This window comes from Phocoena sinus, chromosome 10, assembly GCF_008692025.1.
Source record: "Phocoena sinus isolate mPhoSin1 chromosome 10, mPhoSin1.pri, whole genome shotgun sequence".
NCBI classification, from domain to species: domain Eukaryota; kingdom Metazoa; phylum Chordata; class Mammalia; order Artiodactyla; family Phocoenidae; genus Phocoena; species Phocoena sinus.
This window is the reverse complement of record NC_045772.1, coordinates 5,012,130-5,027,075: the sequence shown is the minus strand read 5'-3', so window position 1 is coordinate 5,027,075 and position 14,946 is coordinate 5,012,130. Positions and strand designations below refer to the sequence as shown.

Sequence of the window (14,946 nt, the reverse complement as noted above, 5' to 3'; positions counted from 1 at the left end):
CACTGGCCCAGGTTTGGTGACGACAAGGAACAGTGGGGACAGGACATGAGGCCAGAGAAAGCTGTGCTTCCTCTGATACACAGACTTGCGATACCACTCCCTTTTCCACGCACTCTCTTATACCAAACAAAGCCTCAAGCCCCGGGGAGCAGCAGGAAGTCCTCCCAACTGCAAGGCCCGGGGAAGACCCACTGCTTCTGAAGAAGACAAACAAAAGGCATCTTCCATCTTGCAAAATATGAAAAGGAAGAGCAAGTTCAACCCAGAGTAAAAGCAGAAGGGAGGGAACAACCCAGATAAAAACAGATGGAGAGGGCGTGGAGAAAAGGGAAGCCTCCTACACCGTTGGTGCAGCCACTATGGAGAACAGTATGGAGGGTGCTCAGAAAACTAAGAACAATGCTACCATATGATCCAGTAATCCCGCTCCTGGGCATATATCTGGACAAAACTATAATTCAAAAAGATATGTGAACCCCAATGTTCATGGCAGCACTATTCACAATAGCCAGGACAAGGAGACAACCTAAATGTCCATCAACAGATGAATGGATAAAGAAGATGTGGTACATACATACAACGGTATATGCATATACAGTGGTATATAAAATGGTATATGTATATACAATGGGATATGTATACAATGGAATACTACTCAGCCATGAAAAAGAACAAAATAATGCCATTTGCAGCAACATGGATGCAACTAGAGATTACCATACTAAATGAAGTAAGTCAGAAAGAGAAAGACAAATACCATATGATATCACTTACACATAGAATCTAAAATATGACACAAATGAACCTGTTTATGAAACAGAAACAGAAATCAGGGACATAGAGAACAGACTGGTGGTTGCCAAGGGGGAAGGGGGTTGGGGGAGGGATGGACTGGGAATTTGGGATTGGTAGATGCAAACTATTACATGTAGAATGGATAAACAACAAGGTCCTGCTGTATAGCACAGAGAACAAGATTCAATATATCCTGTGATAAAATATAATGCAAAAGAATATGAAAAGGAATGTGTATATATATATATATATATATATATATATATATATAAAACTGAATCACTTTGCTGTACAGCAGAACTTAACACAACATTGCAAATCAACTATACTTCAACTAAAAAAATAAAACAAAGAGCAGAAATCAAAATGATATGGGAAACAGAAACATGGAGTAAATCAATGAAATAAAAAATGGTACTTTACAAAGATCAGTACAATTGATAAACGTCTAATCAGAATGTTTAAAAAAGCCACAATATTAGGCAATAGAAGAGAGGAAAACACTCGAGATCCCACAGACTTCAAAAAGGTAATTAAGGAATATTACCAGCAACTTTATGCAAGTAAATTTGCTAACTTGGATAAAACGGACACATTCCCCCAAAAGACACGTTACCAAAGCTCACTGAAGAAGAAACAGTTGGCTGATCAGTCCCATCGAGCCCCTAAAGATACTGAACTCCCTAGCAAACAGCTTATTACCACGAGAAAACTCCAGGCCCAGGGAGTTTTACTTCTACCAAACAGTGAAGGAGGAAATAATCTAATCTTACACAAACTCTTTCAGAAAACAGAGAGGAACAGCTCCCAACCTTTTATGAGGCGATCATAAACCCTAAAAACAGAGACGCTGCAGAAAAGAAAATGACAGACCAATATCCCTACCGATAAAAAACACATAAGGGACTTTAAAGTATTAGCAAAGCAAACGCACTATTTTATAAAAAGGATAATACTCAATTACCAAGTTTTGTTTATCCCGAGAATGCGGGGTTGGTTTATCATCGGAAAATCAGTCCGTTTAATTCACCATGTTAACAGGATAAAAGAGAAAAAGTATGATTGTTTAAATTGCAGAAAAAGCATTTAACAAAATTCAACATCCATTTTTGATTTAAAAAAAAGAACTCTCACAAATGAGAGATAGATGGAAATCTCATGAATCTGTTAAAAGGCATGTATGAGAAACCTACTACTCAGCGTCATAGCGAATGTGAAATATCGACCATGCTCCCCCAGGTCAGGAATAACACATGGCTACCTGCTCTGTGACTTCCGTCTAATGCTGTATTAGAAAGTCCTAGACAGCGCGAAAAGGCAAGAAAGAAAAATAGAAGGCATCCAGGCTGAAAAGACAGATGTAAACTCTCTTTATTCACAGACAATATGATCACGAGTATAGAAAATCCTAAGGAGCCTGGGAAATAACTACCAGGACTAATACATAAATTTAGCAAAGTCACGGAATAAAAGCAAATGTAAAAATTAGTTTGGGTTTTATACCTCAGCAAGAAACAATTGCAAAATGAATTGTTTTAAAAATTCCATTTAAAATAGCATCTAGAATCATAAAACCCTTAGGAATACATTCACAAAAGATGTGATAGGCCATTAACTACAAAACTGCTGAGAAGAATTAAAGAAATTCGAAACAAAGTGAGCAATAAACCATATTCATGTATCGGAAGACTCAACAATATTAAAATGTCAGGTTCCAACCACTTTAATCTGTAGATTCAATTCCTTCCCAATCAGAGTGAGTCCCAGCAGGCTTCCTTAATAGAAATTGATGAAATGATTATAACATTTATATGGAATTGCAAAGAACCTAACATAGAACTATGAGAGTAGAAATGCTCTAGTGAGCACTTAAAATATGGTTATTATATTCAAGGAACTAAATCTTTCATTTTACTTAATTTTAATAAATTTAAACAGACACATGTGTCTAGCAACTTACTAACTGGAGAGCACAGATGTACGGTACCCACAGCAATCTTGAAAAGGAAGCACATCATTGCAGCATTTACACATCCTGAGTTCAAAGCTTACTACAAAGTCACAGTAATCAAGACGGCATGGTGCTGGCACGGAAATAGACAAATAGAGTTTTGAAACAGAAGGAGTCCAGAAGTAGACCGACTCTATTAGGTCGTTTGATTTAAACAAAGTCACCAAAGCGACCCAATGGAGAAACAGAGCATCTTTCAACAAGTTATTCTAAAGTGATTGAATGTCCATATGGGAAAGAAACAAATTTCAACCCCATCTCATATCATCCACAAAATACTTTTTTGAGATGAATCAGAAACCTACATGTAAAAGTTAATACTGGAAGAATCTAAAAAAGAATAGCTATTCATATATGCATAACTGAATCACCTTGCTGTATACCTGAAACTAACACAACATTGTAAATCAACTATATTTCAATAAAATCTTTTCAGAAGTTTAAATTTTAATTTTTTAGAAGGAATTACAGAATATTTTTGTGTCTTGGGGATTGACCAAAGTATTTAGGACTGGGAGAAGTACCAGGGAATTTTCTGTGTGATGATGTTCTGTATCTTGAGAGGGGCTTGCGTGACAGTGGTGGATGCTTTTTTCAAAACTCCCCAGATGGTTCCACTGTACGTGAATTCATCCCCCTTCTGCCAATAAAAAAAAAGCACTGTAAACAAATGTGGAAGTCTAGTTAGCGGTATGCATGCTACGTGCTTAAAGTCTACTGATATCTTTCACTTACTGCCCTGTGCATTAAAAGTAAGACATATTGAGGATGGTTGGAAGGATGGATGCTTATACAATAGAGCAAATTTAGCAAAACGCTCATTGTAGAATGTAGCTGGTGGATGTATGGATGTTTATGATACAATTTTTTTCAACTTTTATGTGTGTTTGATATTTTTCATAAAACATCGGGGCGGGGGGAGACAAGATATATTAATGGTTAGCCAAAAAAAAAGGGCTCAGAATCATTAGAAATCAGTAAAACCATCATGGGATACTGCTACCCACCCACCAGAACGGCTGAAATGAAAATGACTGACAACAGCAAGGGAAGAGAGGAAGCTGGACCAACGTGAACTCACACACACAGCCACGAACGTCAAATGGCGCATCCACCTTGGAAGGCAGTTTGGCCGTTTCTTATAAGGTTACACAGTTTACCTATGGCCCAGCAATTCCGCTCCTTGTATTTACCCAAGAGAAATGCAAACATACGTGCACAAAGAGACTTTTCTGGGGACGTCCATGGCAACTTTATTTGTGTTTGCTCAACCTGGAAGTAGCCTAGATGTCCATTAACAGATGAATGGCAAAACAGCTAGCACCTATCTACAGAATGAAGTGGACCTTGAATCAGCAATAATAAGTGATGAATTACTAATACATACACCAACACGGATGGATCTCAAAACATCATAGTAGCAAAAGAAGCTTAAATACAAAGGGGTGCCCACTTCATGAATCCATCGATATGAAGTTCCAGAAGCTAATCTATGGGCATAGACATTAAAACGGCAGTTGCCTGGCAGCGGTGGGGAGAGGTTGAAGGCACAAGGGAAATTTCTGGAGTGATGGGAACGTTCTACATCTTGATTTGGGGTATGTGACACGGGTGCATGCATTTGTCAAAGCACGTTGAAGTATGCACTTCAGTTCGGCTCACTTAACTGGGTGTAAATTATATCCTGATTTTTAAAAAATGAAGCCAGCCCGGGGAAGAACAGCTATGCAAGTTATATATATACCTCCATGTAAGGAAATATTATGAAATCGTTAGCTTATTTTCAAATAAACTTTTTAACAACATGATAAACTGTGTATCATATTAAGTCAGTTTTACGGAGAAAAGAAAATTATATATTCAGTGTCATCTCAAATCTGAAAAAAAATACTTCCTTGAGTCTAAGGCACTATAGATTTTAAGACTAAACACAGATTTGAATAACTTTTCCTCTTTGGGACCACAGTCAGGCTTGAGTCTAAGCCCACTTCACTCATTTCCTTGGGGGCTTTGCTCCGTATCAAGCCCTTGGAGAGATCTTCTTGGACCCCATCCACGCTCCTCCCTTCTATGAGATACACGGGGGTTTATCATTCTCGTCTCCTTGAAGAAGAAGGACTCCACAGGGGCAAAGTCTCTGTCTTGTTCACCCTTACACCTTCGGTTTCTAGAACCATGTCTGGCAGACAGCAGGTGCACAGCTGTGGGTTACTGTGGTCCTTTTCTCATTCAGATTCCAAAGGTTCTTCTAAACCCCCCTGGGCAGTCGGCGTGCTAAGAGCAGCATCGCTCTGACGCGCTGCTTTTTATGCCCTAAAGCTCCTTTAAGGCTGAGACTACCAGGGTTGTCTCTGCTTTTCCTGTTCCGTTATTTCATAGCTTTGTGGGCGGGTTCATCATTTAAGTGAATGAAGTATAACTGGTTTATTGAAGCATCTCAACTCGTTCGGAATAGAAATAGAAAAACTTTGATTTCTTCCAGACCTCAATCCAGTGGGATGTGTCAAACCCCTTCCCACTGGGTAGGAGGTCCCTTAACGATATCTTGGCCACATGAAAAGGTTTTCTTGTCATTTTTTTGTGTGTAGAACAGTCTCTTGTTAAGACTAAGCCCTGTCTGCTTCTAAAGAATGTTTGGCCCCAACAATTTGGGGCGTGTCTCATCCCCTCTCCCCAGGGTTGGCCGGAGCTCTTTGTGACCCTGGTGGCTTTGGAGGGACCAAGAGGCCTTCTCTTAACTGGATTTTGCTCTTCCCTCGCCAGGCCACATTGGTGCTCGTGTCAGGGCCACTCGAGGAAAGAGGACATAGGGCTCCCGGAAAGGCTGTAGCAACCGCGGGCACTCACTCCTCCTGGGGCCGCCGCCACACCCTCCTCCCCCTGCTCCCTGCTCCCACCTGCTCACTGCTGGGAGCTGACCCCCAGTCATGCCCAGTGCCCCAGGCTCATGGGGATCCTGGCAGCTCTCCCACAGACTGTGGCTTGGGGTCTCTGTTGTACGGATCTGCCATCTTCACTCTGTTTTCCAAGGTCGCCTTGGCTATCAGCGTGGATCAAATGGTTGAAGGGGAGAGAACAGGGAGCATCCCTCTCGCCCGCATTCCACTGGTTAGAATTCCATCATTGAGCCCCACCAGGCTGGAAAGGAGGCTGGGGAATGTAGTCTAGCTTTTTGCCCAGAAAGAGGAGAAAACAGGTTTGGTAAAGAACCAGCCAGCCTATGTAACCGTTGGGTGCTGGTAGACTGACAGAGCTAAGACATCCCTTCAAGTTGGGGGACTGACGGACCGTCAGCAGCTGTCAAAGTTCAGAGTACAGGCTTTCATTCTCGTATGTGGGTCTCGGCTACGACAGGAAAAGCCCAGCTCGATACCCCGCTACAGCGTATGCCTAGAAATTAACTTTTCTTAGGAAGAGGCTTTAGCAGATGCCCAGAGCCTGGTGGCCATTGGGAACTCACGGGCAGATCTCACGAGACTCCTGTCTTTGGAATTTGCTCAGATACGATCTGAGACTCAGCAGTTGCTACTGGTTTCAAATGCGGTGCTTGAAGTGTGACCAGCAGGTTTCTGGGGACACAATACCGTTTGGAATCCAGAAGACTCCCCAGCTACATCCAGATGTTCCGGAACCCAGAGAAGAGCTTTTGAAAGACACAGCGAGGCCCTTGTAAACCTCTTAGGGCCAGCCGTCCGGGGCCAGCCAGCAGGGCATCGTGTGCACTCTAGACTTTTCCAAGCAGAAGACCCTGACTAGGCAGCAGGCTAGCCAGTTGGGACACAGATTTTCACCCCTGATTGCAAACCAGCCACCAGTCGTAGAGGAACGTTGGTTGAAACCCCAGGGGCAAGGCCTTCCGTGGGCATGAAGCAGTGGCCACCTCACCCTCCAGGGCTCTGGCCTGTGCACAGTTTGCCAGCCCTGCGTCTGCGCTGGGATTCAGGGCAAAATTTAGAATTAATTTTTATGTTCACCTGGTGAGAACAGCTAAGAAAACCTGAAGGGGAAGACCCTCTGTTAGGAATACAAAATATAAACCCGAAATCATTTTTAAAAGGGAAGTTCTGGGGGAGATAGATGGATCACTAGATATTGGGAAAGTTGGCGCCACAAAAGATAAAGATTTTCAGTTATGCTGGAGGAAACACATGGATGAGGGGGAGAAAGAAGTCAGTAGGTGATCTCGGGTTTAAACACTGGGGAAGGCTTCCCTGGTGGCACAGTGGTTAAGAATCCACCTGCCAATCCAGGGGACACGGGTTCAAGCCCTGGTGCGAGAAGATCCCACATGCCGCGGAGCAACTAAGCCTGTGCGCCACAACTACTGAGCCCGCGAGCCACAACTACTGAAGCCCACGCGCCCCAGAGCCCATGCTCCACAAGAGAAGCCACTGCAATGAGAAGCCTGCGCACCACAACAGAGCTAGAGAAAGCCCATGTGCAGCAACGAAGACCCACCGCGCCAAAAATAAATAAATTTATAAAGAAAAAACTGGGGAAAAGTCAAGTTGGAGCCTCACCTCACACTACAAGCCAAACTAATTCCAGAAGTGCCTTTATTAATTCTAGAGGGAAACAAAGACCTTCAGTTTAAAGCAGTGAAGGAAACCACAAAGGACAGATGGAGGGGTTTGCAGCACGGACTACTCTTGTCTCTTCTCAGACCAGGGGATCTCAAAGTGGGCAGGACCCTTTCCGGTTCTGGAAGGTATTCCCGTTTCTGTAATACGACTAAAATATCCTGTGTGTTTTCCACTCTTGCTGTCTCCTGAGTGTACGGTGGAATTTTTCAGAGGCTACGTGATGTGTGATCTTGCAAAAGATGAAGTACAGGGGCAGGTCTGAGGTCCCAGCTGTCTTCTACTGATATTAAGCCAGACATTAAAGAAATTTGCAAAATGATGAAAGAATGCCACTCTTCTCACTGAATTTTTTTAGAAAATAGTTTTCTTTAAAATATGCTATTCGTGTTGTCAGGTAATGAGTTTATTTTCAAAATAGTATTTTGAAACATTCTCCATTTTAATTTGTAACATGGTAAATATTGATAAGCAAAATCTACATTAGCAGAAGCTCTTCGGGGTCCTAAAGGATTTTAATGGTGCAAAGGGATTCTGGGACCAAAAGGTCCGTGAACTGTTCTTGGTTCACAAGCACTTTGGGGGCGGGGGTGGTGTGTGTGACGCACCATGGATGCCCAGCACATCCATCCACGCCAGTCTCACAAACGTTTGTGGAGTACCTACTATGCGTCAGCCATTGCTACCAGCGCAGTGGTACAGCCGTATATGTGTGCCTACCTTAAGAGTCTGGTGGGCACAGGGCCAAGCGAGGGAATGGATCAGCTACGTATCAAGTGAAAATTTCAGTAAAACACACAAAAAAGTAAAAAGGTGGAAACATGTGCAACGAGTATGACACACAGCAGGTTAAGATATTTAATATATAACGAGCTCATACAAATTTATCAGACCCCCAGTAGATAAGAGCAGAGGTCACCAACAATCCACAAAAGAAATACAACTGCTTGACACGAAAAGATGTTCTACTTCGCTAGAAATCGAAAAAATGCGAACTAAAATACAATGCTATTTTTTTCATGATCAGATTAGCAAGTATTTGGCCAGATGAGAATACTCAGTACTGGCAAGATGGTAAACAGCACATTTACCTTTGCTGGTGGCAGTGTAAACGGGTACAAACATTTCTGGAGACCACTTGTCAGTATGTCATCATGGCCCCACAAGTTTTCATATTCTTTAACTCAATAAACCCCACCTCTGAGAATCTACCCTAAGGAAATAACTTGACATTGAGGAAAACTTTATGCACAAAGATATTCATCAATTTCTAATGGTGAAAAATCAGTAAGAGAATTGGTGATCAACCATTGGCACTGCTTGACGGAGGAGCACACGGCCTTTCAACATAAAATTAGAAATAACACAGGGAAATGCCCGTGACGTAAGTGAAAATACACGATATCGTATCATTACAGTAGGTAGCATCACAACTATGTTAAAACAAAAAGCAGAGAAACCATGGGGGGCAGGGGGTGGGGAGAGACCAGGAGAAACACCAAAATGTTAAAATTGTACCTTTCTACTACTTTATTTTCCAAGATTTCTATGATGTGTAGGTTGGCTTTGATAATGACAACAACCAGGACATCGTTACTTGGTTATGCAAAGGAGTTACTGATGCCGCGGCGAGGAGCTGGTGTTACCCCACCACCTTTACTGCGCCCGTGCTCTGCCAACGGCCACACCCGACGTTGGGACCCCGAGACCACGCCAGTCATCAGCTCTGTCCACACGTGGTGGGTGATGGAATTATCCTAAACCCCAGCCCTCTCCCCACACAGGCAAGCTTTTGCTGCCAGCCCAACAATCGGTGCTGTGTTGCCTTCTCCGGAGCCCCATCTGTATCTTCATCTCTAAGCCCCTAACCTAAGGCTTTCGGAGCAGAGGGGATCTCAGGCTTACAGCTCTGGTTGCAAGATGGTAGGGACGGCTGCTAAGATCTCTCCCCTCTTCCCGCCCAAACTCCACCCCTGGTAGCTGGCCCCGTTGTGTGTGTGCTCGTTCAGTCACGGGACTGCTCCCTTAAGGTAACCTAAGTACCTGCCCAGCTCTCCCCACATTTGTTCCTCCTCCTAAAGGCCGGACTGGCAGGATCACGGTCCAGCAGGTAGTTCTGTCCCTCTTGACAACAGCAGCTCGTGCATCTTACCTGCGTCTTCATGGGGTACTTTTGGGCTCCGTGTCATGACCTCCCCATTATATACTCACCTGGGACCAGTGAGATGGGTCTTGGCTTTTTCCTAGAAGTCACCTAAATGCTTCAGGACATTAAGTCAATCCCAAGGTCACACTATACAGTAGGCCAGAGGTCACCGCTTCTTCTAAATCTGATCTCGAACGATGCCCTGCCGTGCAAAGAAGCTTCCTTACCAGATGGGGCACCACGGAGACCAGAAGACAGACACAGTATAGTCCAAGTAACGTCAACCCCATGAAAAACATAAAACTTCCCCTCACATGCACTGTTTAACACTGCTAACTCCCTGTCCCTTTAATAAATCAACACCTGTTCTCTTAAATTCTGAGAAATTATAAACCCCAAATATGTACAGAGCAGCTCCCATCCCCCGCTGCCTTCTCCAGCTCGGTCCTCCCAGTCACTTGCCCTTGCTCTGGGCTGCATGAAGCCTGGGTCTCATCCTCTCTAGCTGGGGACTAGGGTGTCTTCCACTAGAGCCACCAGGGGCTCCCAACGTGGGGCTTCTTCCAAGTCCAACCCCAAGCCTCGCATCTACTCCGGTTTCCAAGGTTGAGGAAGCGATCAACGAGGTCGCAGGCGTCCAACAGCAGCAGAGTCCCCAGCCCGTACCGCGCGCAGCAACTGGCAAAACCCAAGCAACTCACCAACCCAGACGCAGCTGCCACAGCAGCCCAGGCTGGGCACGACGACCCACGTGCAGAGGGCCGGTCACGGGTGCAGGCAGGCAGCACGGCCAGCCTCGCCTAGCGGCTCTGGCCTGGTTACGTGCGGCAGCTGAAATGCAGCACGCACGCAAACACAGTAGGACTTCTAACGCCACTTGGGCACAGCCAGGGGTTGGCGAGCAGTTCCTGCCCTGCTCCCGTGCTGGGTCTCCTACCCCGGCTGGGCTGGGCCGCCTGGAAACTTTCAAGGTGTCAGTTACCCCTGCAGGCCTCCTTTTCCCCGGGTGTCATCGTACCCCTTCAGCTGTGGGCACCTCCACCTGGCAGGTAGGCAGAAGAGAATAGAGCAGGAAGTGCAAGTGACCTGCACGACCCCACACCGGAGGGCCCGCCCCCCGGAAGAGTGGCCCACCGTGTGCCCTCCCCGGCTTCAGGCGCAAGGAGCACCATGGTCCCGCCTGAACAGCCTCGGCTGGAATCCGGGGGGCCTGAAGCCTGGGTTCAGGCAGTGGTTCAGCAGGGCAACTGGGCTAACGGAGTTTATGATGAGTGGGCAGCAGTGGTCCACGAACCCCAGCAACCACTGATCACCCCTGACCCTGCAGGCGGTGGTTGCTTCAGGAGCAGTCACTTTCCCCTGCACCATGGAAACTCTTAGGAAGAGGGGATGGGCCCTAGGAGCCAACCTCTGGGGGTCCCAAGACGTAGGCCTGCAGGGGTGCACAGAGGCTGTCCTCCGGCAGTCGGGCCAGGACCAGCAGAACAGGGGCAGATGAACCCAAGGTAGGACAGCCCATCTCCCACCGCCTGGGTGGTCATGGAAATGCGGTTCATTTGGCATTGAAATATGGTGGGAGCACCACAGTCCAAAGGGCTTGGCCAAGACTCATTTAGAAAGTGGTTCTGGGCGTCCCCCGTGAAGGCCACCCACCACTAAGAGGCACAGAATCGGAACACGGGCACCAGCTCTGCACTGTCACCGCATTAGGACCGAGGCAGTCCGCAGCTCTTTTCCTTTGCAAACGCCAGCAAGGCCTTGGCCGGGGCTGCAGAGGCAGACACCCTCTCTCCTTAAGGGTTCAGTGATGCATCCCAGAGGAGCTGGGTCTCCAGCCCTGAGTCCATGTTTTCTGGGACAAAGGCTGGACATCTGATGGAGAGCCCAGGCCTGGGGAGGACACGCTACACAGAGGCTTTGGAGACCTAGAGATCGTACGTGTGGCTCAAGGGGCTGAGGTGAAGGCCGCATGTCCCCTGCAGGGAGAAGGGAACAGATCTCAAGCTAGACAAGCGCACCACCAAGTGCCAGGGGGCAAAGAGGAGGGGCGACTGCTGATTCCCACAGGGGGGACACCACCGCTGATTCCCACGGGGGGTCCAGGGCAGCAAAGTGAGCCTCTAGATCCCACCCTCAGCCTGCCGCGGGTCTCAGGCAGGGATGGACATGTACGTGTTGCCTGTGGAGGCTTGATGGAAATGCCCAGTGATCCCAAGTCACAAGGACCTTCCTAGCAGGCGAGTTCCGGATTCCCCCCAGTCCTGGCGCTATCAGAACACTGGCAGCTAACGCCAGGCGTTGATGGGGGTGCAGCCTGCGGGGGCTCCCCACTAAGGCCGCATTAGCAGTCTTTCCCAGTGGCAGCAACGGGGCACAAGGACTACATACTCGTGTGCAGAGTGAAGCTGGCCCCCCGGAAACGCTGGAACCACACTCCCAGCTGTGATCCTTGGCCACTGACAGCAGAGACGAGGCCCCTGCCTGCTACACTGGGCCCTGGCAGGGCTGGCAATCACCTACGGGCAGGATGCCAGGCTCTCCTCTCCAGGTACCCCCATCAAGCCACCCGCCTGGCCAAAAGGGCTTCTTTCTGTCATCAGCAAGCTCACTACTGAGAACAGGGCAGCCAGGTGGGGAGCTGCCGTGGGGCCGCAGAGGGTGGAAGACGAGCGTCTGTGAACCTGGTCAGGCTGGGAAAGGTCAGCCCCAATGGTCCAAAGTGTGTTGCGGGGTCAGCGTGACCCAGCAGCAGAGCTGTGGTCACTAGAAGAGCTGGAATTGCAAGCGAGAGAAGGGAAACATGCAACGGAGGTCCCAAGCTAGCACGCGATACCAGGAAGCAAGGTGGGTCACAGGGCGCCCAGGAGCAATGACAGATGTCCTTATGGAACGAGAGAGGCGGGAAGGGATGTCTTCAAACAAGGGCGATGCTGTGGCACGGACACTTCTACGCAGCAAAAGGGGTATGCTACCTGGGTGGCGGCAGACGGACCAGGGTGGTGGCCGATTCCTAAAGGTTCCGAGCTCTGGTGGGCAGGGCCGGGGCTGGACTGGTCCCATTGGAGGCTGGGTGCACAGGGCAGGGCACCGTGCCCGTGGCGGCCAGCTGGCGGCAGAGTGACTGCCGTTCCCGCACGGCTCGATTCGAGGCCGAAGTCTTTCTGATCTGGGCGCGCCGGGCGTGCCGCAGCGGAGACTTGTAGGTTCTCCGCAACTCGGCCAGGAATCCCTGATAGTTGTTTCGCAAGGGGCTGTCGGGTTGCATGTGGGGGATCGCCCACTTCTCCGCCTCCCCGGTCAGCCGGGACACGAGGAACGCCACTCGCTCAGCCTCTCCGGGGAAGCGCGAGGCCTGGAAGATCATGAATCTGTCCATCTGCATCAAGAACCCCGCCAGCTGGCCAGGGTCTCCGGAAAAGGGCTCGGGCAGAGAGGTTGGAGGCGTTGTCATCGGCCGGGTCCCATTGGAGGTAATGGCCGAGATGGGTGGGGTGATCTGCAGCGCCCCAGGAATCCGAGCCCGGGTGCGTAACAAGGTCAGTTCCGCCATCACGCTCTCCAGCATGTTGGTGAGGTTGGCCTTCTCTGCCCGCAGGGTCGAGGCCTCCCGCCTCAGCGCGGAGTTGGTGAGGCGCAGGGAGGTCAGGGTGTCGATGACGTCATCCATTTGGGCATTGGTAGAAGCTGCAGAGGCTGGGGTTTCAGCTTTTGCGGTCTGGGGTTGAACCATGGTGGCCAGAGGTCGGCCTAAGGCTGAGACTGATGAAGCGGGAGAAGGGGGTTTGGGTATCCCAGAACCTGAGCACCTGTAATGCTAAAATTGGGTAGACCCAGAGAGCAATCAAGGAAAGGGTAGGGTTCAAGACCCAGCGTGGCTCAGAAGCCCAAACAAGAAGGCAGGGCAGACGGACCGACAGATGAGCACAGCCAGACCAGGCAGGGGGTGCAGACCCTTGGGGATCCCCAGCTCCGGATGTGGCTCCTTGATCGCCGCCCTCACAAGGCCATGGCGGGCTGCACAGGAGGGTGGACTTGTTCTGGGCCCTGAAGGATGAAAACATGGTTTAAAAACGGTTTCGACTTCGGAAACGGGGGTTAGAAGTAAGGGACGCGGCGTGGGAGGAGCGAAGAGCGGGCGCGATGCGGGCGCCCCCGCCGAGGCCCCCTCCCTACGCTGGGCCCGGCGCCCACCTGGGGCAGAACAAAGGGCCGATGCACCCGCGGCGGCGCCGGGGCCTGGGGCGGGCAGCGGGCGCGTACCTGGGTCTCCGCGGCTTCCTCCGCGACTCCGTCTGCCGCGCCGGCCGCGACCAAGATGGCCCGATCGGGGAATGCGGGCAGGCAATGAGTCACGGCGGCGGCGGCGGCCCGCCGGAACTGCTTCCCGGGCAGGTCAGGCCCGGGCGGCGGCGGCGGCAGGAGGCAGGCGCGGGCAGCCTCTGGCGGGAACGCCAGACGAGCTGGGACCGGGCCCGGGGTCGCGGCGGAGGGCTAGTGGCTGAGCGGCCGGGCTGCGGGCGGGGCCTGCGCGGCTGCGGGGGCGGCTCCAGGCTCGCCTCGCTTGGGCCCCGCTGGTTGCCATGGAGACCACCGGCTCGCGCGCGGCCGAGGCCCCGCCCCGGAAATGGCGCGCCCAGCCCCGCCTCCCAGGCAACTGCGCTGTGCCGGTCCTCAGCAGCCAATCAGTGATGACTGATTTTATTATTATGAATAATTAAGAATTATTTAAATTCTTTCTAAGACTGCTAGTAAAGCTCTTTTTGTATAGGTTGTAATTTTTTTAACGAAGTTTGCTTTACATACTGTAACTTCAATACAAGTTCAATGTAGTGTATATTCACTGTAGAAAATTTTGATATCCTAGAAGTCTTTTTTGAAAAAGTTTATATTCAGAGTCCCTCCACCTGCGAGAACAAATAGTGATATTTCTCTACTTCCATCCAGTCACTTTTCTCTGATATATTCTATTACAAAATATCAATTATTGGGAATTCCCTGGTGGTCCAGTGGTTAGGACTCCATGCTTTCACTGCAGGAGGCACGGGTTGGATCCCTGGTGGGGAAATTAAGATTCCACAAGCTGCGTGGCGCAGCCATAAATAATTAAATAAATAAATATTAATTATGGTACCTTATGCTTTGCGACCTTAATAGCACACTGAATTTGAGCATTTTCCATTAAAACTATTTCAAAAGCATAGTTTTCAATTACTGCCTATGTTCCAATGAAATCGTGTACCCAGTTTATTTAATATGCCCCTTTTGATAGAGCTCCATCTTATTTTACATGTGGAAGTTTTATAAACCTCACTTGTGTATGAATCCCAGCCCCTTCCTCTGCCAGCTTTGCCAGGGTAATCGCCCAGGAGTGAAATTACTGGGCCAAAGTGTATGAGCTATTTGACTCAGGAACT

The 14,946-nt window shown here is 48.8% G+C and overlaps 1 protein-coding gene across 4 annotated transcripts; it reads right to left on the bottom strand.

Moving 5' to 3' along the window:
• Window positions 1-3,195: 3,195 nt before the first annotated feature.
• On the bottom strand, window positions 3,196-14,083 carry RTL6 (retrotransposon Gag like 6). 4 transcript variants are annotated; one of them, XM_032646380.1, is made up of 3 exons: window positions 13,793-14,083; window positions 12,505-13,576; window positions 3,196-3,446 (listed from the first exon to the last, which is right to left on the bottom strand). In XM_032646380.1, exon 2 carries the CDS (start codon window positions 13,260-13,262, stop codon window positions 12,543-12,545), a length of 720 nt encoding a protein of 239 aa, XP_032502271.1. In that variant the 5' UTR covers window positions 13,263-13,576; window positions 13,793-14,083; the 3' UTR covers window positions 3,196-3,446; window positions 12,505-12,542. The 4 variants fall into 4 exon arrangements, with proteins under 4 accessions (XP_032502271.1, XP_032502270.1, XP_032502272.1 ...); XM_032646379.1 differs by lacking the exon at window positions 3,196-3,446 and adding an exon at window positions 8,220-11,508; XM_032646381.1 differs by lacking the exon at window positions 3,196-3,446 and adding an exon at window positions 8,220-10,574.
• Between the last annotated feature and the right edge of the window lie 863 nt (window positions 14,084-14,946).